At 46.2% G+C, this 26,818-nt stretch overlaps 1 protein-coding gene across 6 annotated transcripts in view; it reads right to left on the bottom strand.

Annotated features, from left to right (window-relative positions):
• Nucleotides 1-26,818, bottom strand: part of KIF21A (kinesin family member 21A) — a 303,313-nt gene that overhangs the window by 96,865 nt on the left and 179,630 nt on the right. For all 6 annotated transcript variants that reach the window (XM_082254436.1, XM_082254439.1, XM_082254440.1 and 3 more), the window contains 2 exons: nt 19,948-20,095; nt 10,327-10,521 (listed from right to left, as the gene is read on the bottom strand). In XM_082254436.1, the coding sequence (XP_082110562.1) occupies nt 10,327-10,521; nt 19,948-20,095 (343 nt within the window). The remainder of the gene's footprint in view (nt 1-10,326; nt 10,522-19,947; nt 20,096-26,818) is intronic.

Here is a 26,818-nt window from a genome sequence, read left to right as displayed (position 1 = left end):
GGTTAATTATGGATCTGTGTAAATTCCTTCTTTTATGTAATTTCTGTCCTGTTTCACCAAGATCTTTGGATGCATTTTTTGCATTGGATGACTGGATTAAATGATTGCTTTGGCTGCACAGTTTGCAGCGTTTTTTGTTGCAAGGCTTGGCGACTTCATAATCAGAATGAAGTTCCCTGCTGATTTATGTCAAAGGCTGGGTGGTTGCTAAAAGTCTAAAGTTTCCCAGCAAGCTTACCAGCTAGCCTGCAAAAAAAAAAAAAGTTGACCCTAACAATTCACTATACAAGCAGATTTTAGTTGCACATATTTGAGGAAGCCACAGTGCCTACATCAAGGCTCCTCTGTATACTGCGGTCCTAAAGCCTCATACACACCACTAGTTTTTTTTTTTTTTTTTTTTTCGTTGAACCCAGCAGGTTGAATGAAAAAAAAAAAAAAAAACCTGACAGCTCAGGTTGAAGCCACTGTATGAACAATCCGATGTTGGTACACCTCCCATGCTGCTCTATTGTGTTCTGACAGGGGAATGCCCCCCCCCCCCCATCCGTCCGAACACTCAGGTCAGCGCTTTCAGCCATTGGCTGAGAGCACAGATTGCGAGTCGGTCAACAGACATTTTTTGGACATGAGTCAAGCCATGTGTACAAGGCTTAACTATATATTTCTGGGAGTCCTATATTTAAAAATGTGTGAAAAATGAAAACCTATGTTTTTAACGTGAATTGTTGGACAGGGTCAATTTGTTTTTTTTTTTGCAGGCTAGCTAGTAAGTGTACTGGGAAACTTTTGTCTGTTTGCGATGTGTGTTGCCCTCCCCAAGTGCACCTTACAGCAAAGGCCATTTATAAATTGGAGTGGTTGCCATCTTTTTATATAGCTTGTTCCCTGGATTTGTCTTGGGGACACATCGGATGCCTTCAGCTGCCATTGTGCTCTTGCTGGGCATCCCATGTGTATCATTGCCTTTAAGGAGGAGTAGGCTCCCTGCAGGCAAACCTGCCCTTAATTTATCCACTGCTATATATGCTCCAACTTGGAGACTCTCAAAAAATAGGATTTTTGTACTTAGCGTAAAATCTATTTCTCGGAGTTCATTGATGGACACAGAGCTCCACATTCAGAACCATAGGGTTATATCGCCCTACAGGAGTACGACACTAGGCTGAATAAAAACTTTGCTACGCCTGTGGGCACTCCTAGCCGGTATAAATCTCCCTCTCTGCTATATGCCTTTAGTTTAGTAATAAGCAGTATCAGAAGTATTGAACTCCATAGAAGGGTGGGTGCTGTGTCCATCAGAGAAATGGATTTTACGGTAAGTACAAAAATCGTATTATTTTCTCTTTCGTTCGTTGACAGACACAGCGCTCCATATTCAGGATCATAGGGACATCCCCAAGCAGTGCCAAAACATGAGGGGTGGGACAAAACAAAATCCCAAGGCTAAACACAAGAAGCCAACCAGGTAACAGGAGCTCCACAAAAACAATTGGAGCCCAATCTGAATAATACACCCTCAAGAGGGAACGGACCCTCTAAACAGCAGCCTGCAGAACCTTGCAGCCAAAGGAAGCATCTGAAGATGGCAAAACATTCACTGGAATTTTGTGAAAGTGTGCACCAGCGACCAAGTGGCTGCCTTGCAAACCTGCACCACTGACACCTGATGACAGGAGGCCCAAGAAGCACTAAAGCGCCCGAGTAAAGTGCGCAGTTACAGTGAAAAGAGGAATCTAACCTTTGATAGGATAGGCCCTGAGTCACTGTCTGTCTGATCCATCTGGAAATGGTCACAGAAGAAGCCGACAGCCCTTACTTTGGCCTGTCTCTTATAACAAACAGTGAGTCTGTCCTCCGAAAAAGATTCAGTGGCTGCCAGATACATCCAAATCGCCCGAACCACATCAAAGGCATGCAAGGAAAATTCCTTGTGATGAGCGGGCCTGGGACACAAAGAAGGCAACACAATGTCCTCATTCAATTGGAAGTCAGAGACAACCTTAGGTAGGAATGACAGGCATGGACGTAAAACCAATTTATCTTTATGGACCACCAAGTAGGGGGTACGACAAGATAACGCCGCCAATTCAGACTCCCTGAGAGCAGAAGCGATACCCAACAAAAAGGCCACCTTCTGAGACAGTGTAAGCAGGGGAATCTCCTGAATATTTTCGAAAGGAGGCTTCTGGAGAACAGAGCACCAAGTTCAAATCTCACGGCGGCAGAGGAGACAACACCGGCAGAGTCAGGTGTCGAACAACTTGAATAAGAGTAAGCCCCAAGGAATGCTTGGCCAAGGGTCACTGAAAGAAGACTGCCAAGGCAGACTCCTGGCCCTTGATAGTACTTAAGGCCAACTCCTGCTAAACACCTTGTTGAAGGAAGGACAAAATCTGATCGAATCACACCACGAAAATGTACGCTTTCCACGTACAATGTTAATTCTTTCTAGAGGTAAACATTCCAGCCTTCAGCATAGTCGGAATCACCGACCCAGGGAAACCTCTATCCTTCAACATCTGGCTTTCAACAGCCAGGCCGTCAAAGCCAGCGATTGTAAAGCAGGATGGAAGATTGGCCCTTGGGAGAGTAGGTCCTCCCTGAGAGGCAGCCTGTCCAAGGGACGTCGGCGACCAATCGCATCAGGTCGGTGTACCAAGACCAGCAAGGCCAGTCCATGGGCCACCGGACTGACCAGAATCCCCTCGGCCTCGATCCTGCGAAGAAGACGCGGATGAAGCTTGAGAAAAGGGAAGGCGTAGATCAGGCAATACTGGCCCATGGGGCCACCAGAGCATCTGTGGCATCCGCCAGAGGATCTTGTGACTTTGCCACAAACCTTGGTACCTTTCTGTTGAGCCGAGATGCCAACAGGTCCACCTTGGGAGTGCCCCACCGGAGAAATATCAGAAGAAACATGCCCGGATGAAGGGACAACTCCCCTTGGTCCAACGCCTGCCGACTGAGATAGTCAGCCTGCCAATTTTCCACACCTGAAATGTGCAAGGCGGAGAGGGCCAGAACGAAGCGTTCTGCCCACCAGAGAATGCCGGATACCTCCAGACCTGCCACCACACTTTTCGCCCTGGCCATTGACATAAGCCCCCGCCGTGGCATTGCCCATCTGGATTCGTACCGGGAGCCGATCCATCCAGTGATCCAGGCACAGCCGGATCCACCCAGAGTTCCAAGACATTGTCTTGATTCTTCCAGCGTCCAACAATCCTAAACTGAGTTCAGCCCCAGGACACCTCCCCACCTGGACAGACTGGTATCTATCTTGACCACTGTCAAATACAAGGGGAGAAAGGACTTGCTCTGCCGAAGAGTAGGAGAATGAAGCCACCAGACCAGGGAACCCCTGGTTTCTCGGCTCAGCAAAATCTGATTGTCCAGAGACTTTGGACACTTGTCCCATTTCACCACGATCTACCTCTGAAGAGAACTCGTATGGAACCGTGCAAATGGGATGGCCTTAAAGGTAGAGGCTATCAGGCCCAGCACTTGGATGCAAGTCCGAAGGGAGAACCTCCTGTGCGACAGCAACAGATGAAATCGTAGCTTGCAACTTCTGGAGTTTGTCCAGATAAAGAGACACTTTGGCCAGAGCTAAATCCAGAGTCAGACCCAAGTAATTATTTTCCTGAACGGGATCAGGGCAGACTCCTTTAAGGTCTGAATAGTGATCTCCAAGTCATTTGCCAATGCAGATGAGGGCTCCGATCTGCTCAGGTCGTCCAGGTAACCAAGCACATTAATCCCCCGCTGAAGTAGCAAAGCTAGAACCAGGGCCAACACCTTTGTGAAGAGCCGAGGCGAGACCAAAGGGTAAAACCACAAACTGATAGCGCTCCTCTCCCACAGCAAAGCGGAGAAACCGCTGGGGTAATGCACATACTGGAATGTGCAAGTAAGCATCTTTAATGGCGCTAGAGGCTAGAAAATTCCCCTGATGTAGGGATGCCACTACCGTGTGAATCGGACGAACCTTGCCCTCCCAGTCTTTGAGACCGTAAACCGGTTTGAATAAATACCTTGAAAGCTTTTCGATACCGGAAACCGGGACAATCACTCCTTGACCTGCACCGCCCTGAAGAGAGCTTGCAGTCATTCCGGGGACAGACGCACGTTGGAAGGAAAGAACCTTTCCTGTAGAGCAAGACCGAAACTCTATCTTGTAACCGGACAGAATTACTTTGTGGACCCATTTGTCGTTCACCAAGGAGGTCCACATGCCCGGAAACAAACGAAGACGTCCCCACACCCCAGGCATGGGTGAGGGCAAACCTTCATGCTGCAGGGTCGTTGTCCACGGGTCTAGAGAAAACACTCATCAGCTTACCAGACCAGGGCCACTTGGAACCTCCTGAGGAGAGCTTAAAAGGTTTTGAACCCTTGTCAGTGGACCCTGAGGGCCAAAAAAGGTTTTCAGTGCTCTTCCCTCCCGTGAGACTCTTAATGATGTCATTCAGGGTAGCCTCAAACAGGCGATCACCTTAAAGGGTAAATTAGTCAGAGCTTTTTTAGAAGTTTGTTCTGCAGACCAACACCTAAGCCACAACACATGCCTAAGCACCACTGCCCAAAAAATTGCAGCCCCTGGACCAAACGGTCCGCCAACTCAACAAAGGCAGGGGGAATCTGCACACCACTAGATCATGGCACAAAAGTTTAGACCATTCAGTTAGTTTGCTACACCAGGGCAATGGCGAGGAGCCATATTGCGAACCACAGACTCCGCCTTTATGTCAGCCGAATCTTTAAATCCCAGGAATTCCTCTACCAGAATTGTGGTTGCCTTATTTAACCTAAAGACAGGAGGGTCCACCGCTGGTGGGACAGTCCACTTCTTGAGGAGTGACTCTTCAAAAGGGGGACCTCACTGCAAATCATTTAGAAAGCACAAGGAGCATTTTGGACGCTCCTAATCTTTGTAGACAAACTTGTCAAAATAGAAGAAATAAGGGAACACTTTTGCCGTGCGAGACGGCTAGTGAGAGCCAAAGAGGAGGGCCACCTCCGCAGTGCCTCCGCTGCATCCTCCATCTTCAAAATCTCCCATACGTATGTAAACAGTGTGTTAACTAGTGCCTTCTCACGCAAAGCCACAACTGTGGAGGATGGGGACCCGAGAAAGGAAACCGAGGGCGGATGCCCAAATGGAAAGCAGCAGCTTCAGCCGCCCTCACTGGGGCCGCCCCACAAAGCCTGCAGCCTAAATTACCGGATGGTCAGACCACATGGAGCGCGGACCCATGGATGCCAGGTCACCCGTTGCAGCCGGTAAAAAAAAGGGACACCCCTCTTCTAGTAAAAAAACCGAGGGGTGACAGTGCCCCGCTGGGTACCTACGCCAGGGGGACACAGACACCTGGGAATGCAGCATCCCCAGCAATCCCCCCCAAGAGCAAAGTGCTCATGGCCTCCCCCGGAGGAGGGAAGAGGGCAAGTACCCCTGGGAGGGACCTACCATCTCAGGGAGTACCCACGCCCCATCCAGGGAAGGAAAGGAGGGGGCCCCTTACTTAACGATCCCGCGAAAGCATGCGAGTAACACTCCCAAGACACAACCTCCTTGCCCCCAAAGTAGGGGGCCTGTCAGCCAAGGCAACACTGATGCAGACTATCGGCCATGGTCATATGTGTCCCCACAAAGCGTTTAACTCGCTGGCCGCCCCGGTCCAGGATCGGGCCTGTTGCGTCCAATTAAGCACATAAAGGTCTGTGCGCGCTCGCTGACCAGACTGGGGGGACCACTGGATCCAACTATTCAGCCCGGCAGATGAGTATAGATCTCACAGGGGGAAAAAAAAAAAAAAACGCCATTTAAAAAAGGGAAAAAAAATTGCCAGAACCAAAGATTCCGGCAGGGAGGTAGGTCCTTGCTCCTGACTAGGCTGAAAAAAAGAAAACTGAAGACCTATAGCAAAGATGGGGACGTATACCAACTAGGACAGCTCATAGGCGTAGCTAAGTCTTTTTTTCTGCCTAGCGCCCTACTCCTGTAGGGGGCAATATAAACCTATGGTTCTGAATATGGAACGCTGCGTCCATCAATGAACGAAAGAGAAATACAGCTTTAGTACATAGAGCCTTGACGCAGGCACTTCCACATATATTTGCGAATGTGTGCAACTAAAACCTCAGTTTAATATGAATTGTAGACAGAGTCAGTTTGTTTTCTTTTTTGCAGGATAGCTGGTAAGTGTTCTGGGAAACATTTGTCTGTCTGATGTGCACTGCCCTTCCATGTGCTCCTTACTGCAAATGCTAGTTATAAACTGGGTTGGTTGCCATCTTTTTGTATGGTTGACTAATGAAAGCGGGCCCTGGGGGTTGTTTAAATATTTTAGTTTCATCCTCCGCTATGAGGGGTTGCACCTCCAACTATGTTTCTTATCCCTTCTAGTGCTGAATTGTATGTGGTTACTAGAGATACATGGTTATTTGTTTTTTCACTTTGTATTGGAAGAGATTTGGAATTAGCTTTTTTAGACTCCGTTCACACTGGGGTGAACTGTCAGGCGACCTGGTCCCCTGACAGGTCGCCTGCCCATAGATTAGCACAGGACCCGTTCTAATAGGAGCGACACAAGTCGCTCCGACTTAGAAAAAGGGTCCTGAGCTTCTTTGGGGAGACCTCGGAGCGACCTGCATTGACTTCAATGATATGAAGTCCGTGCAGGTCTCTCCGAGGTCGCGGTGCGCGCTGTGCACCGCGACCTCGCAGGTCGCCCCGGCAAGTCGGGTCGCTGCAATGTGAACCGGCTCTTAAGGTAGTGTTTATGCTTTTATTGATGGTTTTGTTGTTCTAACCTTTCTTATGGAAGGAGCCTGCTAGTATTCCAAGATGTTTATTTCTGTCTTTTGGGTCAGAGCATATGATGGTATTGTGTGGCCTGGCTGTTTATGATATCCCATTTGGTGTGTTGGGGGGTGGAAGCTGGAACTGTATAGAAAGTTTTCCCATCTCGATTAGTTCACAGTGACCCAGGTATCCTCTGGCACCGGTTTTCATGGTTGCTCCACCCTTGGTGATGTCCTCCATACATTGTTGAGGTGCCTTATGCTCTCTAGGTTATGGACTAAAGTCCTGGCTTAAAGGAGTTGTAAAGTCAGGTTTTTTTTATCTTAATGCATTCTTTGCATTAGTATAAAAAACTTTCTGTGCGTAGTCACCTCCCCAGCACCCCCTGATACTTACCTGAGCCCCATCTCTCTCCAGCGATATCCATGAGTGTCTTGGGTGTCGGAGACTCTCCCTCCTGATTGGCTGAGACACAGTAGTGGCGCCATTGGCTCCCGCTGCTGTCAAACCAGGTCAGTCAGCCAGTCAAGAGAGAGGGGAGGTGGGGCTGGGCCACAGCTTCGTGTCTAAATGGACACACGACTTGGCTTGGATGCCCCCATCGCAAGCTGCCCACTGCGTGGACACTTGACAGGAAGGAGGGGCCAGGAGCACAGAAGAGGCAGCTGAGGAGGATCCAGGCTGCCCTGTGCAAAACCAACTGCACAGAACAGGTAAGCATAACATGTTTGTTATTTTTATTGAAAAAAAAAAAAAGACTTTACAATCACTTTAAGCCCTTACAATCCTTACTGGTATGTCCTGTTACATTTAAAATCTCCAGACTAGCAAAATATGTTTTAATGGTGGCGAAACTGTCCAAAGAAAAACTTGGAAACAGCAGTTTGTCCATTTTACAGATGTCTGCATAGATAACGTTTTTATCAATGAAAAACTCACCAGTATCCTCCCGGACACACACAAAAAAATGTCAAAAGAACTGGGCCCCATGGACTATATGCCCACCCCACTATGTACACTGCAAGCTACACATCTTTGTGCTAAGGTCCTAAAGATTTGGCCAAGGTGTTCCTGACGTCCCTATCTGTTCCTTCTTCCATGTCTTATATTCTCACCTTTTCTGGCCCCCTTGACACGGAGGCCTCAACATACTTCTTCTGTCAAGTATGGTGGACCTATCATTTACATTGATTTCAAAAGAGCTCTCTGGCCTGAAATTGAGGCTCAGTCCATACCTTTATGACCAATTATTTTTGCTAGGTTAGTTTTAATATTCACTGGTCAGTTATCTGCTCCCACTGAATTTGACTATTATTTCTGTACTTGCCAATGTGTTGTTTTTGATTACTTATCTGTATTGGATACACTTTGTATTCTGTTAAAATTTCAATAAAAATGACAACTAAATGGCACAATGAACAATAAAAAAATAACGGCTATCTCACTGGAGAAATTAGAAATTCTAAAAATTTGGCCTCAATGGATAGCCTACTTGCAACCTAAACAAACAAGAGAATCTTGAGTATAAAAGGACCAGAAGATTTGCTAACCCCCAGGCATAGGGGAATCCTTACTCTATCAGAGCCCCCTTTCCCCACAAACTCTAGTCTTACTGGATAGTTTCTTATATTGCTTTCCCAAATCCCTCATCTCTTTAGTGTTCTCCTACCAATCCTTACAGTTAATGCAGATACAAAAAATGATCATACCAAAGCTAATTAGTGCCCTTTTAGGGCTACCCCAGTTCCATCCTGGTAAACCTGAGGAGCAGTATAAAAATCCACATTAACAAATGTTCGAGCTTACATAACTGAGACACCATTGTTTATTCTAAGCAATATTGCTAACCTCAATCTTTAGGTCCCATTTACCCAAAGTGGAACTTTAGTCAGAAAATTAAGTCCTGATAGATCACTTTAGGCTGGCCACTTTTGCAGGTATAGCTATGTAAAACATAAAAAATGAGTGTGTATGCGGTTTAAAATCTAGAAGGGCACTGTCTCACCCTGCTCTGCACTCCCTGATCCTTGGCACTATGCGTAAAGTCAGAATCACTAGAGGCCAATCGGCTGACAGCTTTAGGATTTACTGTTGCTGAAGGGGGAAGAAAGCAATAGGAATGACACAGACTATGCGGATGGGAACACAGCTTAGGGAGGGAGAGAAAAAAAAAAAAAAAGCAGGAGACGTGTGACAGGACAAACTCTGTCGTCAGGGAGACATAAAAGACCGTACACGTACCGTTTGTCGGCCGTAAATATTCGGCCGACGACCGATCGGCCGATTGTAGGCTTGTTAGTATGATGCTTCCGACAGCCGACAGCGCACTTTCGGCCGAAAAGAATCTGATGTGCATGCTTTAAAATTTTTGTAGGCCAACACCAGAACGGCCGATTGTTCGCCAGTCAGAACAGAATTCGGCCGACAATCAGCAGATTTGCAAGACTGGGCTTGCTCAGAAAAGACAAAACACACGGAAAGTTAACCATCACATGACATCACTTCTGCAGTCGGCTGCTGTTGGCCGACAAAATTCATGTGCAGTCTTTTGCAGTTTTCAACAGACACGACAGCCCTGGACAAAAGACGGCCGATCGTTCGGCCGACGATCGGTACGTGTGTACGGGGCTTTAAACTTATAAGGATATTCTCTCCTTTAGTCCTCAGCAGCCTGTGAACTTTAGCACTGTAAAGCTTCTATGAGCCTTTCTATCTCAGCCAAGACATACAATTAAGGCTGAGAAGGTACATAGTTTTTTAGACCAAGGAGAGGGGGAGAGTTTCAAATAAGGAACGGACTGCTCTGAGCTTCAACAAAACGGCCTCCAGCAAGAAGAATCAGGGGCAATGCTGGAGGCAATTTACAGCACACACTAATTTTGGTAGCATAATTATTATTAATGTGGAATGCATGCTCTTTTGTTCAGGAATATTAATTCTTACTAAACTGTTAAGGTTAATGTTCTAATTTACCAGGTGTATGAGAAGAAGTATATTCACCTAGGACACAAGCAAAAAACATGCTGTGAGTGGACAGGGTTAAACGGGGCTGCTCTTGCAGCTTTGTTTTGCCAGTGTCCAATCTCCTGAAGGCAGAAGAATACCCTAATGTACCAGAATTACTTCTCCCTTTGTCCCGTAATGTATGATTAAGAAAACACGTTTAGTGAGATGCAAGGTAAAATTTAGGCAGGAGAAAAACAATCATTACATTACTCTGGTTGAGCTAACTCACCAATATGAAAGCATAACAAATGCTAGGAGGGGGCTACATTACTGTGAAAACATACTATCAATTATAAAGCAACACAAGTACCCTTTATGTGTACCCAGTAACCGTACAAGTACAAATAAGTACAAGTAGAAATATATTAACAATATAAAAAAGCATCTGTTTTAGACTAGGTACACGAAGATTACTTTTTAATAATACATTTTATTACTTTGCTTTAAAAAGTTTTCAAGTGGGTTTAAATTTAAACTTTAATTGTCTATACGACTGTCAAAACACTTACCTTGGCCTCTTCCATCTGCATAATATTTGCTTGACATTCAGATATGTTATCATTAATGTAGTCAATATTTGCACTAAGAGATTCTATTTCTTCATTTAGGTGATTGATATTTTTGTCAGGATCTCCATTTTCCTTCATAATTCGGTCTCTTTTCCTTGTAACTTTTTCTTTTCTTTTAGTAAGTTCTTCACGTTGCTGTTATGTGAAAAACAAAACATTGCTCAAAATGCCCATATCACTGCCCTTGTCAAACAAATCTTGTTTACAACTTATCAATTTGTACTGTATGTCTTCCTCCGCACTCAAAATAAAATATTTTTTCCAAGCATAAAAAAATGCACACTGTTTTTGATAGCCGTTACGTAGGCAGATGCCCAATTAGATAGGGGGTTAAAGGTGTACAATTTATTGAAAGAATACCGATTAGAATTTATTAGATGAGGAGTAGTGTTGTATACACACCGGTCTGCAGGCATGTTAAAGCGGAGTTCCACCCGAAATTTATACTTACCTCCATCTTCTCGCTCCCGGTCACCTGAAAAACAAATGGATAATCGCAATTTTTTTTTTTTTTTCACTTACCTTTTAGAGAAAATATACTCACCTTACTTCCTTCTTCCTCCCCTCGGCGGCCACGGCGATTCGTCACTTCCTGGCTTTTGCAATGATTCCTGGGAGCTGAACGTCATCACTCCCAGGAATCATTGCACCTGCACCGGCCCCGACGTCAGTTCCGGGGCGCGCGCGTCATTCCCTTCTAAACAGCTTCTGGGCATGCCCAGAAGCTGTGGAGGGATGACGCGCGCGACCCGGAAGTGACGTCGGGGCCGGTGCAGTGCATCGTGGGACCGAAGAAGGAGGAAGAGGACCGAAGAGGACGCGGAAGAGGATCGTGCTGGCTTCAAGCTGCCCACACCTGAGATGGCAGCGCTGGAGAAGACAATTTCAAGGTAAGTATTTCTCCTGAAAGGTAAGTGCAACCCGGGACAGATCAGAGGCTAGCCATTGTGGAATGTGCTAGCCCTGACTGTCCCGGGGGTATTTTTGTAAAAAAATGTATAACCAGGGTGGAACTCCGCTTTAAGAAGGGAGATGGGAGACATGTATAGTTTATAATCAGGAACCCTGGAATTAACTTTCTGGTCTCTGGGAGCCCCTGCTGATAATTACTAGATCTGCAACTCACTGTATATTAGTGAAGGCAAATGGGAAAAAAGATTGTAGTCAGTGGTTACTCATTACTCAAGAGATCCCTAGCAACCTCTGGAAGAATCCTGATTGAGAAAGGCTGATTTATACAATGCCTGTCAAGCAGTGTGGTATAGCTAAATAGGCGTGTGTGTGAGAGAGAGAGAGAGAGTGTGAGAGAGAGAGAGAGAGAGAGAGAGAGTGTGAGAGAGAGAGAGAGAGAGAGAGAGAGTGTGAGAGAGAGAGAGAGAGAGAGAGAGAGAGAGAGAGTGTGAGAGAGAGAGAGAGAGAGAGAGAGAGAGTGTGAGAGAGAGAGAGAGAGAGAGAGAGAGTGTGAGAGAGAGAGAGAGAGAGAGAGAGTGTGAGAGAGAGAGAGTGAGAGAGAGAGAGTGAGAGAGAGAGAGTGAGAGTGAGAGTGAGAGTGAGAGTGAGAGTGAGAGTGAGAGTGAGAGTGAGAGTGAGAGAGAGAGAGAAAAGGAAGAATCGGACACAAGTCAGTGCTGAATTTCAGACAGGATCGACTTTTTTTTTCTGCACCCGCCACAAAGCATTGTGGCCCGGGCATGTGTACAACCCACTCAACCTGTATGTTAGGTTTTAGATGGGCGGCAAAATCAAGTCTCAACTGCCTGTTTTTACTACTCCGACTGCCCATGTAAAGGGGCCTAAAGGTGGAAATACACTTTAAGAACAAAAATGAGAAAAGTTAAATTTTCAGCGTTTTCATTCACATGAAGCAGAAACTTTCAGGGGAAAAAACATACCTCCTATGACTTAACTACCACTTAAGAACCCTGCTCTAAATTCAAATGCCGAGACCCCATTTAGACCTTAGCAATTTGAAGTACATTTCCTGATGCTCAATATCAAGATTTCTATTTTAATTAGTGATGGTCTTTCACTGAGGTTGAAGCTTCTCGCTCATAGCTCAAAAAAAGCACATGAGCTTCTTTGGGGAAGCATTCATTTTGGCCACGATAGACTTCTATGGAAGTGCCTGAAAAATTTGCATCGTGCATGTTTTTCGCACAATTTGTTGCCTCTTTACAAAGCCTGAATACACCTGAAAATTTCTCCCCCAGCCTAAATATGCCTAAAAAAAAAAAAAAAAAAAAAAAAAAAAAAAAAAAGAAAAACCTCCTAAATCTATTGAAAACACTCACGCTCAAGCATGAATGGGGGCAAAAAGATTTTCTATAGAACATTTACACAGTAACTAAAACCAATTGATGGCGAAAATAATTAGGTCTCCCGAAGCTTGACAGACACAGCTCCATATTCTTCACCATAGGGTTATGCTGCCTTCTACAGGAGCAGGACTAGGCAGACAACACAAAAGCTTGGCTACGTCCTGTGGGCCGTCCTCAGCTAGCATAACCACCTCTTTTGCTTAGAGATATTCAGTGTTGTAACAAACAGAAGCATAAAAACTCCTTAGAGGGATGGGTGCTGTGTCGGTCAATGAAGAAATGAGAAAAGGAGAAAAGGATTTTTGGGTGAGTACAAAAAACATTTTTTCTCCCGTTCATTGACAGACACAACTCCATATTCTTTACCATAGGGACATCCCAAAGCAGTGCCAAACATGAGGGGTGGGAATAAAAAAAACAAGGCTAAACACAAGCCAATCCAGATAATAGTAGCTCAACTAGAACAGGAGTCCAACCTGAAATACACCCTCAAGAGGGAAAAACAGATCTTGTTAAAATCGCAGCCCACAAAAACTTTGCAGCCAAAAAGGAGGCAAACACAGATGCCAAAACTTTTAAAAAGTACACACCGACGACCAAGAGGCCGCCATAGACACCTGCGTCACTGACGCCTGATGACAGAAGCCCAAGAAGCACTACGTGCCCAAGTAGAATGTACAATCACAGGGAAAGGGGGGAAACCAACCTGTTAGCGAATAAGCCTGGGTCACTGCCTGTCTGATCCATCTGGAAATGGTCGCAGAGTAAGCAGGAACGCCCTTCCGCAATCAGAAAGTGAGTCTGACCCCTGAAGGGACTGCCAAGTGTCTGCCAAATAGCGCAAACATCATCCAGAGTATAAAAGGCAAATACCCTGGGACAAGCCAGCCTGGGACACAAGGATGGTAGCATAATGTCCTCATTCAAATGGAAATCACAGACAACCCTTGAAAGGAACGACGGCCATTGACGCGGGACCACCTTATCCCAGTGAACCACCAGATAGAGAGGACAAGACAAGACAAAACCGCCAACTCGGACACCCTGCGAGCAGAGGTGATAGACACCAAAAAAAAACACACCTTTTGAGAAAGATCTCTTGTATGTTTTCAAATGGAGGTTTTTGAAGAACCAACAGAACCAGGTTCAATTCCCACGGTGGCAGAGGAGAACTTACAGGTGAAGTAAAACTATTGAACCCCCTGAAGGTATGTACGCACCAATGAACGGGAAGCGAAAGGTCTTTGAAAAAAAGACTACAGAGGCAGACACTTGGCCTTTTTATGGTGCTCAAAACTAGTTTCTGATTCAACCCCATTTAAGAAAGACCAGATTGTGAGCCACCGAAAGGAAACGAGGATGGAGTCCTCAAACCTCACACCAGGAAATATACGCCTTCAACATCCAACGATCAAGCTTTCGAGATGAAGATTTCCTCACCTCCAACATGGTTGGAATCACTAAGCAAGACCAGCCCCTCTCCTTCAGCACCTGGTTCTTAATAGCCAGGCCATTAAAGCCAGCGACTGTAAAACAGGATGTAAAATCGACCCTTGAGACAACAGATCATCCTTGAGAGGAAGCCTCTAGGGGACGTCGGCAATCAGTCGCACCAGGTACCAAAACAGGCAAGACCAGTCCAGACTCACCAGAAAACCGGAATAATTTCGTCCTCGATCCTGCAAAGAATTTGCAGAAGAAGTTGGAATAAAGGAAAGGCGTAAATCAGATAGTACCGGTTCCATGGAGCCACCAGAGCATCCGTGGCATCTTCCAAAGGATCACGTGACCGGCCAAGAACCTCGGCACCTTCCTGTTGAGCCGCCATGCCAATATAGCCACCTCGGGGGTGAACCACCACAGACATAAAGTATCACACAAAAGTGAGTACGTACCTCGCATTTTTTGTAAATATTTTATTATATCTTTTCATGTAACACTGAAGAAAACAAAAGCGAGTACACTCCTAAGTGAAAACATCCAAATTGGGCCCAAAGTGTCAATATTTTGTGTGGCCTCCATTATTTTCCAGCACTGTCTTAACCCTCTTGGGCATGGAGTTCACCAGAGCTTCACAGGTTGCTACTGGAGTCCTCTTCCATTCCTCCATGATGACATCACTGAGCTGGTGGATGTTCAGGACCTTGTGTTCCTCCACCTTCTGTTCGAGGACGCTGTTTGGTCTGTCCCACCTTCTGTTTGAGGATGCCCCAGATGCTGAATAGGGTTTGGGTATAGAGATATGCTTGGCCAGTCCATCACCTTTACCCTCAGATTCTTTAGCAAGGCAGTGGTCATCTTGAAGGTGTGTTTGAAATCGTTATGTTGGAATACTGCCCTGCAGCTCAGCCTCCGAAGGGAGGGGATCATGTTCTGCTTCAGTAGGTCACAGAACAGGTTGGCAGTCATGGTTCCCTCAATGAACTTCAGCTCCCCAGTGCCGCCAGCACTCATGCAGCCCCAGACCATGACACTCCCTCCACCATGCTTGACTGTAGGCAAGACACACTTGTCTTTTTACTCCTCACCTGGTTGCCGCCACACACGCTTGACACCGTCTGAACCAAATAAGTTCATCTTGGTCTCATCAGACCACAGGACATGGTTCCAGTAAACCATGTCCTTTGTCTTCTTGTCTTCAGCAAACTGTTTGCGGGTTTTCTCGTGCATCATCTTTAGAAGAGGCTTCCTTCTGGGACGACAGCCATGCAGACCAATTTGATGCAGTGTGCGGCATATGGTCTGAAAACTGACAGGCTGACCCCCCACCCCTTCAATCTCTGCAGCAATGCTGGCAGCACTCATGTGTCTATTTCCCAAAGACAACCTCTGAATATGACGCTGAGCACGGGCACTCAACATCTTTGGTCGACCATGGCGAGGCATGTACTGAGTGGAACCTGTCCTGTTAAACAGCTGTATGGCCTTGGCCACCATGCTGCAGCTCAGTTTCAGGGTCTTGGCAATCTTTTTATAGCCTAGGTCATCTTTATGTAGCAGAAATAATTCTGTTTTTCAGATGCTCAGAGAGTTCTTTGCCATGAGGTGTAATGTTGAACTTCCAGTGACCAGAATGAGAGAGAGAGCGATACCAAATTTAACACACCTGCTCCCCATTCACATCTGAGACCTTGTAACACTAAGGAGTCATATGACACCAGGGAGGGAAAATGGCTAATTGGGCCATTTTCACTTAGGGGTGTACTCACTTTGTTGCCAGCGGTTTAGACATTAATGGCTGTGTGTGGAGTTATTTTGAGGGGACAGCAAATTTACAGTGTTATACAAGCTGTACACTCACGACTTTACATTGTAGCAAAGTGTCATTTTTTTAGTGTTGTCACATGAAAAGATAACAAAATATTTACAAAAATGTGAGGGGTGTACTCACTTTTGTGACATACTGTATCTGATGAAATACGTCCGGATGAAGGGACCATTCCCCCTGGTAAAACGCCTGAGGTAATCCGCCTGACAATCTTCCACTAGGGAAATGTGCACGGTGGAGAGGGCAAAAACGATCTGCCCACCGGAGAATGGCAGACACATCCAGGGCTGCTAACACACTCTTTGTGCCGCTCTGGGAATTCACAAAAACCATGTCCGTGGAATTGTCTGACTGAATCCGCACCAGGAACACCCAGAGCTGCTCCGCCAATGATACAGGCAAAGCCTGATTGCTCGAAGTTCCAAGAGATTGACGGGCAATCTGCACTCTAACGTCTAAGAGCTCTAGGTGACGTTCAGCCCAAGGACCCCTCCCCACCCGGACAGGCTGGCATCTATCATGACCACTGTCCAGTATAAGGGGAGAAAGGACTTGCCCTGTAGCAAGGTTGGGGAGCGCAGCCACCAGACCAGAGAATTCTGTCGCCCGACTTGGGACACTTATCCCATTTGACCAGAATCTCTTCTTGAAGGAGTCTCATGTAGAACTGTGCAAATGGAACCGCCTCAAAAAGGTGGACACCATCAGGCCCAACACTCGCATACACACAAGTCAGGGAACCCCCTTGATGCAGGGACGCCACTATTGTCCGAAAGGACTTCATGAATTATTTCACCCGCACACCCCCGAAAACGTTCCGACACTGGAACCAGGACGAGCACACCCTGGGACAACAAGTCCTGCTCTGCTCACAACAGAGCTTGCAGCTGAACCAGGGGCAGGTGCACATTGGAAGGAAGAACCCTTCCGAAAGGAAAAAAATGTAATTCCATCTTGGAACCGAAAACAAACACCTCATGGATCCACTGGTCGCTGCCCCGGAACCAGCGAAGACATCCCCCCCCATCCCAGACATGGATGGGGGCAAACCGTAATGCCGAAGGGGTCTTGTCAGCTGGTCTGGAGAAGCTTGCTCTCCGATTGCCAGACCAAGGCCGCTAGAAACCTCTCGAAGAGGCTTTGAAGGACTTGGAACCTTTTTCTTAAGTCCCTGTGGGATGAAAAAAACTTTTCGTAGGCTAAAAAGTAAGTCCCACGTCACCAGAGAGGCACCTTATCCTTCCCAGACTGTGGAAGGAAGGTACTCTTAAATCCCCCCCCCCCCCCGGTCTGACTCCCAATGATGTCACATCCAGGGTAGCCCTGAACAGGCGCTCGCCCTAAAAAGGCAATTCAGTCAGATTCTTTTTGGAGGTGTGATCTGCAGACCAACACTTCAGCCACAAAATATGCCTAAGCCCCACTGCCGAGACAGATCGCTTAGAGACTCACAGTAACCGCATCCAAAGATGCATCGCAGACAAACTGCAGACCCTGGACCAACTGGTCTGCCAGTTCGCCATAGGCAGGGGGGAAAACCGGTCGTCTCCCCACGGTCGTCTCGCCCACGCTGTCAGTGTCAGACACCCAAGCAGAGGCCAAAACATGCCCCAATAAGGCACCAGCCATAGCAAACCTGTAACGGGCCTTAGAGATTCTGCCCGTTTGTCAGCCGGATTCCTAAAAGCCGCGGATTCTACCACCGGAAACATGGTTGCCTTAGTCAGAAATAGGGGAACCCTCCACTTGTGTGGAGCATCCACTTCTTCATAAGCGACTCCAAGGGATACCGGACAGCAAACCCTCTTGAGACCATCAAGGGTCAAATTAGACGCACCCAGTACTTCTAGAAAAAATTGTCAAAATAAGCTGGATAAGAGAACCATAACCACAAAGGACGGCTTATGGGTGACAAAGGGATATGTTCGTAGCAGCCTAAGCTGCATCCTCCAACATAAATGGCTCCTGCACTGACGCAATCAGTGCATCAACCAGTGCCTCTTGTGTGGGGCAGCCGCCATGGAGGAATCATCCTCACTGTTTGACGGGTCAGGGAAACATGGACTCCGCAGGGTGGTCCCATCCTCCGCGACTAAACCAGATGCTGGATCTGATGAGACAGGAGAGGGCGGGTGGGGGCGCAATCGCTAAGCAAACGTCCAACGCTATCCTTACCCTGCACAGGGGGGCTGCGGCTTAAGGACTTAAGCCCCCAACAGTGGGCGTCAACTGAGGCCGCCAGCAAAAAAATAAATAAAAATAATAAAGGGGGGCCAACGTGATAACCCCATAAGGGGGTCCCCCGTGGGCGCCCTTCCAAGGTGGCCTGCATAGGAGGCCCAAACAGACCCCCCTATAGAGGCCACCCGCTGCTAATGCACAGACAGGCTACCCCCTCCCCCCATCATAGCCACTAGGGAAGGCGGATGCCCCACAGCACCCTGGCAGCTAAACCTGCCTGGGACCCTGTTCTCCCCCCGAGAGGTGCCCTACCAGAAGGGGGTGGCCTAGTAAATTTTCGGTTACGTGAGCGCAATCTGCGGGGGGCCCGTGAGGAGGCAGATGTCCCGGAGTACAATGCCGGCATTAGCTGCCACAACTGGGGCCGTCCCATACAAAGTTCAGCCAGTAGGTCGCAAATCTGCGGCCTAAATTTTCGGCCTGCCCGACCACATGGTACTCGAACCCGCAGTTACCCAGCCACCCGCTCCCCCAGGCACACCAGCTGTCCCAAGGGGACCCAAAAAGGCCACCCACCCCATAGAAGGCCCACCGAGGGCGACAGCGTGCCTGCAGGCACCAAAGCCAGGGACACCTACAGCCTGGGCACCAGCCATCCCTCCCCCCCCCACCATGAGCACAGGCAGACAAACCAGCTCAATGCCTCCCAGGAGGGGGAGGGGGGAAGACAGCCCCAGAGGAACCAACCACCCCAAGGAGTACCCACGCCCCACACCAAGCACTCCCAAGACAGAAACCTCCTCGCCACCCAAGTGGGGGAGCTATCAGTCAGAAGGAATGCTGTGACTCGAGACCAGGTCGTATGCAACCATGCAAGATGTTTGACTCGGGGGCCAGTGGGGCTATATCGCGGCCGACCAAACACAGAGCTACAGTCTGCACACAGTCACTGGCCAGACTGAGGGGACCACTGGAACTGCAATAGTCCAGCCCGTTGCTCAGCCCACCAGTTGCTAGAAGATCTCCACAGGAAAAAAACAGCAAGAAATCCAAAAACAAACACAAAAAAACAGACAAAAAAGCCAGGACCTAGGGCCCAGCAGGGAGACTAGGTCCTACGCCTGAACTAGGCAAACGAAAACTGGAGTATCTCTAAGCAGAAAGGGGGGTTATGCCAGCTGAGGATGGCATAGAGGGCGTAGCCTAGCTTTTGGGTTGTCTGCCTAGTCCTACTTCTGTAGAGGGCAGCATAACCCTATGGTGAAGAATATGGAGCTGTGTCTGTCAATTTACGGAAGAGGCATTTATGCTCGTATGCCAGACTGACCCTCTAACAACATTCTAGTCACTAACCAAAAATACATATCGAGAAAGAACATCTGACTGACATCCCTCATTGCGGTTGCAGATCAGTGACTATAGGTACGGAAACCAGTGCGTCAGCATAACTGCATTTTAGAAGGAAGTAGAAAATGCAGTCCCCAGTTTTCTTATAGGACGATTTTGGGTTTACAGTCTGCCGCATCAAAAACATCTTTCAGAACATGGAACAGCTGTACAAGAATTAGAAAAATGATTGGTTAAAAGGGTTCCCAGTGTTGCTACCTGGAAATAAAGGAATCGGCATCCAGCTTTATCTGCAAAATAGTTACTTATATTGGGAAAGGGGCCTCATAAGGACTGCTATTTTATAGTTAAAAATTCTGAAAATGAAAATTCTATTTTACGGTATATTTTACGCTCTATCTTTCCGTCTCATTACTTTGTGCCAGCATTTCTAAATGGAAATTTCACCTTCAGTAGTCGGTTCATGTCCGTTTCCATATTGGAGATGGTCATCCGCTGCATCACTATGTCTGTGATCCTTCGCTCCAGTGACTGCCACTTCTGTTTGGCTGCCTTTGAAGTGTAAATGCTTGATCCCTTTCTTTGATGTTTCTTTCTGAGAATAAAATTAGAGTGTAGAGTCGTTTATAAAATTTGTTGATTATATATATATATATATATATATATATATATATATATATATATTATATATATTAAAGCTGCACGATTCTGGATAAAATGCTTAGAATAAAGATCACGATTTGCTCACGATTATCGGCATAACATCTTTTACAATAAACAAAAAAAAAATTGGGCCAACTTTACTGTTAATTTGTGTATTTTTTGACAGCTGTGAGTGAGCAGAGAACAGCTCTTGATGAATCGAGGACATGCCGCTTTAAGATCGTGTGGGGGGGGGGTGAATCGAGATTGCGACTTTAAACGATTAATCGCGCAGCTCTTATGTATATATGCACACACACACAGTGTGTATGTATATATATATATATATATATATATATATATATTCTACTGAAAGATCTGTACTATGCAGTACTACATGTTAATTAAGTTTAACTTACTGTAATTATCTAGACTGCTGTGATATTGCTATCCATCCTCCCACACCTACTGTTCTCAGCTGGGGATCATGAACATTTTGCAATAACTACTGTACCTTCATTAAAATGATAATTCTGCACTTAGCACTGTGTAATTAAAAATAAATAGCCTTCCTTCTAACATGGTTAATGAGACTGTTTCTACCATTGCATAGAACTTCGCAAAAGCTGTTACAGAGGAGTACAATTCTATACGCTTTAATAAGTTTTTCTTTATTATGGGAAAAAAAAAAAGTAGCATATGAAGTTATTGTGGGGGTTTTTTCCCCAGTTATTAGCACAAATTCAGAAGTCTAGGCACTGTTCAAATCAAATGTATCAAAAATTCAGCTACGGTATATCAAGTAACTATCGGCTCCTAACAGAACTCAAGTTATATGTACACAGTCTCTGAATCTGACAATTCTACTGTTGCTCTTTCCATAAGAAATGGGAGTAATGTTTTTTTTTGCACTATAAACACATTAAATACAGCAATTTCCAAATCAAAAGGAAACAAGGAAATATTAAGAGGTCATGTTGAGGACAACTTTGAACTCAGAAAGGTATTAATTACTTGGAAAATAATGTAAAAGGTTGATGCCATGACATTAAAGAAACCTTTTAATTTAGGCAAAGAGGGCTATATATGATCTTCTAGCAGACGCTGGCTTTCTATTGCTGAAATCCTATTATAAAAGCAGCCCAAAAGAAGTGCTACTTAGTGCTGATGTGTCATACTCACTTGAATAAGCTCCCCTTTATTATCAAATATGCATCTGATGTAGGTGACACCCATGACTATTTAAAGTGCACAAAATCTGGACGAATGCACCCAAGTGCTCAACAAACATCCTAGCCTAAGAAAGTTGTAAACCCTTACATATACCCAGTGAAGTGACTGGTCTCAGGTATACAAAGAGATGAAACAATTCCTCCTACATAAATTGTTTCCGTCTATCTGCAGTCTTCCATTCTCTACATCCGTTCAAAGTGATGCATTTATAAACTTGTCAGAGTTCAGGAAAAAGGGAGCGGAGAGCTGAAATTACGCGCTGCAGAACTCAGTGAGGAGAGAGCTGATTGGAGGGAAGAGACACACCCCCTTCCCACAACACACAGGAACAGAGCGAAGGCTGACAATCAGCTAGAGATCTGTGCCCTGTCACTTTTTTTTCTTTTGGGGTCAGGAAAAAAAATTGTCAGAAGGGATTTATGCTGATAGCAGAACAAAGCAGCAGACCGAAATGACATTTAGTGCTCTTGACTGCGACATACATATTTCATGTCTAAGGTTTACAACCACTTTAATTACTTTAATGACATTACATAAGTCCAAAACGCATCACAAAAATGTATACCCGGTGTCTTCCCTGAATAATAGTTATATTGCCCCCTACAGGAGTAGGACACTAGGCAGAAAAAACAACTTGGCTTTGCCTATGGGCAGTCCTAGCTGGCATACATCCCCCTCTCTGCTATAGGCCTTCAGTTTAGTAACAAGCAGTATCAGAAGTATTAAAACTCCATAGAAGGGTGGGTGCTATGTCAGTCAATGAACTCAGAGAAATGTTTTTTACGGTAACAAAAATTATATTTTCTATTTCGTTCATTGACGGACACATTGCTCCATATTCAGAACCAGATGGACATCCCCAAGCAGTGTCAACCGATCAGGTTGAGGTGAACCAATACAATAATATGAAAATAGATTAGTCACAAAACCAATACATATTATGCAGTGAACTGGTAAGCCACAAAGGGCAGATACAGTGAATCAATCAACAATGTGAAAATAAGAATTACACTTAGGTATGGGTGAAACAAAAACAAAGAAAATAGGGTGCATAAAGTCCAAAACAATATCCATAATAAATACAGAGATTTCCAGGTAAAATGTTCACAGCAACTTTAGGGTGCAGGTGATCCCACCACCATGTTAGGACTGGCTCCTTACCAGAGAATAGAAATTAAGGGCGTATAGATAAGGATCCAGATGAGGGAAAGGTGCTCAGGTGAGGATGTGTACTAAAGAGCACCACTCAAAAGGGAGGATGAGCCTCTTACCAGATGATAGATGGTATAGGGCTAATCATGGGCTCTCTCATCTATCATCTGGTAAGAGGCTCATCCTCCCTTTAAGGCAAGGAAGTAGAGAGGAGACATCGCTGGAAGTGACAGCAGAGGAGTGGCCATATTTGACCAACCCACGAAGTTCTGGATACTACACCATTTGCATAGGAGCCCACTACCGGACCCCAAATTTAAGGAACTCCGGACCCCACATTACATCTCCCCAAGAAGGGAACCACCACACAGAGCCAGGATCTAACAAGATACCTCTACAGTACCCGCTCTATACCCCTGTGTGGGGTGGGTACGTCTGGTGAGTAGGTCTTTCTACTAGGGGGCACCCCACCACTCACCAGTCACCCATCTGGGGGTCACCGTAAGATACCTGTTCACCTTATCCGTGGTCACATTCACTTATTTATGGACATATTATTTATATGGACTGATTGAATACCACTTTTTGCATTTTGCACGAATAAGTTTCCCGCACCTTTGTATTCACCCGCAAATAATTGCTTTTTGCACATTTATTTATTTTGCACCCAACTTGATTATATGCATAGTTATCACATCACATCTTGTTGCACTTTATAAACAACTGCTTTTTTGCACGTTCATCCTGTGCATAACAGTTTCCCGCACATTTAATATTTATATATATTTTCTTGCACATTTGCACTTTATTTAGCATTTTTTGTACTTTAGACCCACCACTATTTATATCATCACTTGTGGAATCAGCACTGTTTGAATTTTTAGCAATTTATTCATTGTCATATATTTATTACATTTTATTTCGGTTGTAGTCTGTATTTTACATTACGCCCTCTGGTGGTTATATTTTATACCTCAAATTTTATAAGAAGGTTTTATACTCCTTATAACAATATATTTTCTAACTGTGCATATATATATTTTTCACTTGATCATATATATTTTTTACTTGGGCAATGATTTTTAATCTCACCCATTCCTCAAATCATACCTATGCTATATATCTAATAATATTTAATAATTTTATATCTACTTGCACCTTATAAGAAGCAGCGCCATCACCCTTTATTTTACACATTTTAATTATATAGTCTTTTGGCTATAGTCTAAGGGAGGCTGCAGCTCCTTTGTGCACACACCTCATTTTTCCTTTGATATCCTTAGCGCGGATTCATTCAGATATCTAACCAAAACGTTTTTTCGTCCATCAGGGGCCACTGACACGGGTTCCAAACTTTTCAAGCCCTCCTCGGGAGGTTCCAAGCAACCCTGGTCTGGCAAGCCAAGCGCGGGTTACTCTAGACCCACGGACAAGGCCCCTTCAGCATGAAGGTTCGCCCTTACCTGTGCCTGGGGTGGGGGGGGGATGTCTTCCCTTGTTTCCGGGCCCGTGGACCTCCTTGGTGAACGACAAATGTGTCTACAAAGACCCTTCCTGCCCTCTGAAAAAGTTATTTTTCCTCCAATGTAGTCTGTCCTCGGATCGGCTGCAAGCTCCTTTCGGGTGGTGCAGGTTCGTCCGATTCTGGTCCTCAAGACCTTGAACCGTTTAGTGCAGATACAGAAATTCAGAACGGAGTCCATTCGAACGATCCATACCTACATCAGGGGGATTTTTTAGCCTCTATCGACATCAAAGATACTTACTTGCACATTCCCATGTGTGTCTGACATCAGCGGTTCCTCCGCTTTCATGTGGTAGAGGAGCACTATCAGTTTTTGACGTTACCCTTTGGTCTCGCCTCTACTCTTCAGATCTTAACATAGGTGTTGGCCCCTATCTTGGTTGCTGCGTCAGCGTGGGATTGCTGTGGTGGGCTACTTGGATGAGTCGTCGTCTGCATTAACGGATGACATGGAGATCAGTATCCAGACCTTGAAGGAGTTTGGTTGGCTTCTGAACTACCAGAAGTCTGCCCTGATCCCATCCAGGAAATTGGATTACCTGGGTCTGACTCTGGATTCAGCTCTGGCCAGAGTGTTTCTTCCTCTGGAAAAACACCAGAAGTTGCATTCTGCTATTTGTTCCTGTCCCACAGGTGGTCCTCCCTCCGGATTTGCATGCTAGTGCTGGGCCTGATGGTGTCTACCTTTTTGAGGCGGTCCCGTTTTCACAGTTCCATATGAGGTACCTTTAGACCGAGATCCTGGTAAAATGGGACAAGTGTCCCAAGTCTCTGGACAATCAGATTACTCTGAGCTGGGAAACCAAGGGTTCCCTGGTCTGGTGGTTTCATTCTCCGGCCGAGCAAGTCTTTTCTCCTCTTGTATTGGACAGTGGTCACGACGGATGCCAGCCTGTCCGGGTGGGGAAGGAGTTCTGGGACTGAGCTCAGTTCAGGGTTGTTGGACGCTGGAAGAATCCAGACTACAAATGAATGTCTTGGAACTTTGGGCGATCAGGCTTTGCCTGGATCACTGGATGGATCGACTGTGGGGGCTTCCGGTACGGATCCAGTTGGACAATGCCACAGTAATGGCTTATGTCAGTCACCAGGGTGGAACAAAAAGGTGTGTTGGCTGTTCTGGAGGTCTCTGACCCTCTCCGGTGGACACATTCCAGGTGTGGAAAATTGGCAGGCAGATTATTTGAGTCGACAGGCGTTGAAACAAAGGGAGGTTGGCCCTTCATCCAGACGTGTCTCATCTGATATATCTGCGGTTGAGCACCCCCAAGATGGACCTGTTGGCGTCTCAGCTCAACAGAAAAGTATTGAGGTTTGTGGCAAGGTCACGAGATCCTCTGGTGGATGTCACAGGTACTCTGGTGGCTCAGTGGTGCAAGTATTGTCAGATTTATGCCTTCCCTCCTCTCAAGCTTCTTCTGCGGCTTCTGCGCAGGATCTGGTGACCTCGCTGGTTTTGGTACGTTGACCTAGTGTGACTGGTCGCTGACGCCCCTTGGAAGCTGCCCCACGGTGGGGGGGGGGGGGGGGGCGTCTGTTCCAAGGCCTGCTGATCTTTCATGCTGCTTTACAATCGCTGGCTTTAATGGCCTGGCTGTTGGAAGCCAGGTGCTGAAACATAGAGGTTTGCCTGGGTCAGTGATTCCGACTATGCTGAAGGCTAAGAAGTCTACCTCTAGAAAGACTTTCTATTGTACGTGGAAAGCGTACATTTCATGGTGTTGAGTCAATTGGTGTTCACCCTCGATCTTTTTCGGTGGCTCTGATTTTGGCCTTCCTTCAATGAGGTGTTGAGCAGAAGTTGGCCTTGAGTACCATCAAGGGCCAGATGTCTGCCTTGGCAGTCTTCTTTCAGTGACCCTTGGCCATGCATTCCTTGGTGCGTACTCTCATTCAAGGGGTTCGACACCCGTGGGATTTGAACTTGGTGCTCTCCGTTCTTCAGAAACCTCCTTTTGAGAATATTCTGGAGATCCCCCTGCTTACGCTGTCACAGAAGACTCTTGATGTCATCCAGGGTAGCTTTTTCTTTTTTTGGAGGTTTGGTCCGCATACCAACACTTAAGCCACAAAACACGCCTAAGAACCACAGCCGAAACAGAGAGCTTAGAAATCAAGGGAGCCGCATTCCAGAGATGCATCGCAGACGAATTGCAGCCCCTGGATCAACTGATCCATCAACTCAACAAAGACAGGGGGAATTTGCTCACCACCCAGACTGGTGCATAAGTTTAGCCCACTTAGTTTTGTGCAACACCAGGGCAGTGGCCAGGACCGGCCGCAACTCGAAAACCAGCAAAAGTAAACATGTTGCAGACCACGAATTGCGATTTTCTGTCAGCCGGATCTTTAAAAGCCGGGGATTTCTCTACCGGAATCATGGTTGCCTTATTTAACCTGGAAACAGGAGGGTCAACCACCGGTGGGACAGTCCACTTCTTCAGAAGTGACTCCGCAAAGGGATACCGCACGTTAAAACGTTTAGGAACCACAAAAGGGCGTTTTGGGCACTCCCAATCCTTGTAGACAAATTTGTCAAAATAGGAGGGATAAGGAAAAACTTTTGCTGTGCGAGACGGCTTGTACCAAAAGGAACAGCCACCTCCACAGCCGCCTCAGGTGCATCCTCCATCTTCAATGTCTTTCCGTACAGATGAAAAAAGGGTGCCCACAAGTGCCTTCTCATCAGTCGCTGCTGTTGTGGAGGAATCATCTTCACAATCTGAAGGATCAGGGAGTGTGGGGTCAAACCCCGCAGGGTGGGCC

This window comes from Pelophylax lessonae (genome assembly GCF_965119305.1).
Source record: "Pelophylax lessonae genome assembly, chromosome: 4".
NCBI classification, from domain to species: Eukaryota; Metazoa; Chordata; class Amphibia; order Anura; family Ranidae; genus Pelophylax; species Pelophylax lessonae.
Note: the sequence above shows the minus strand (reverse complement) of the source record. Positions and strands in the feature narration are given on the sequence as shown.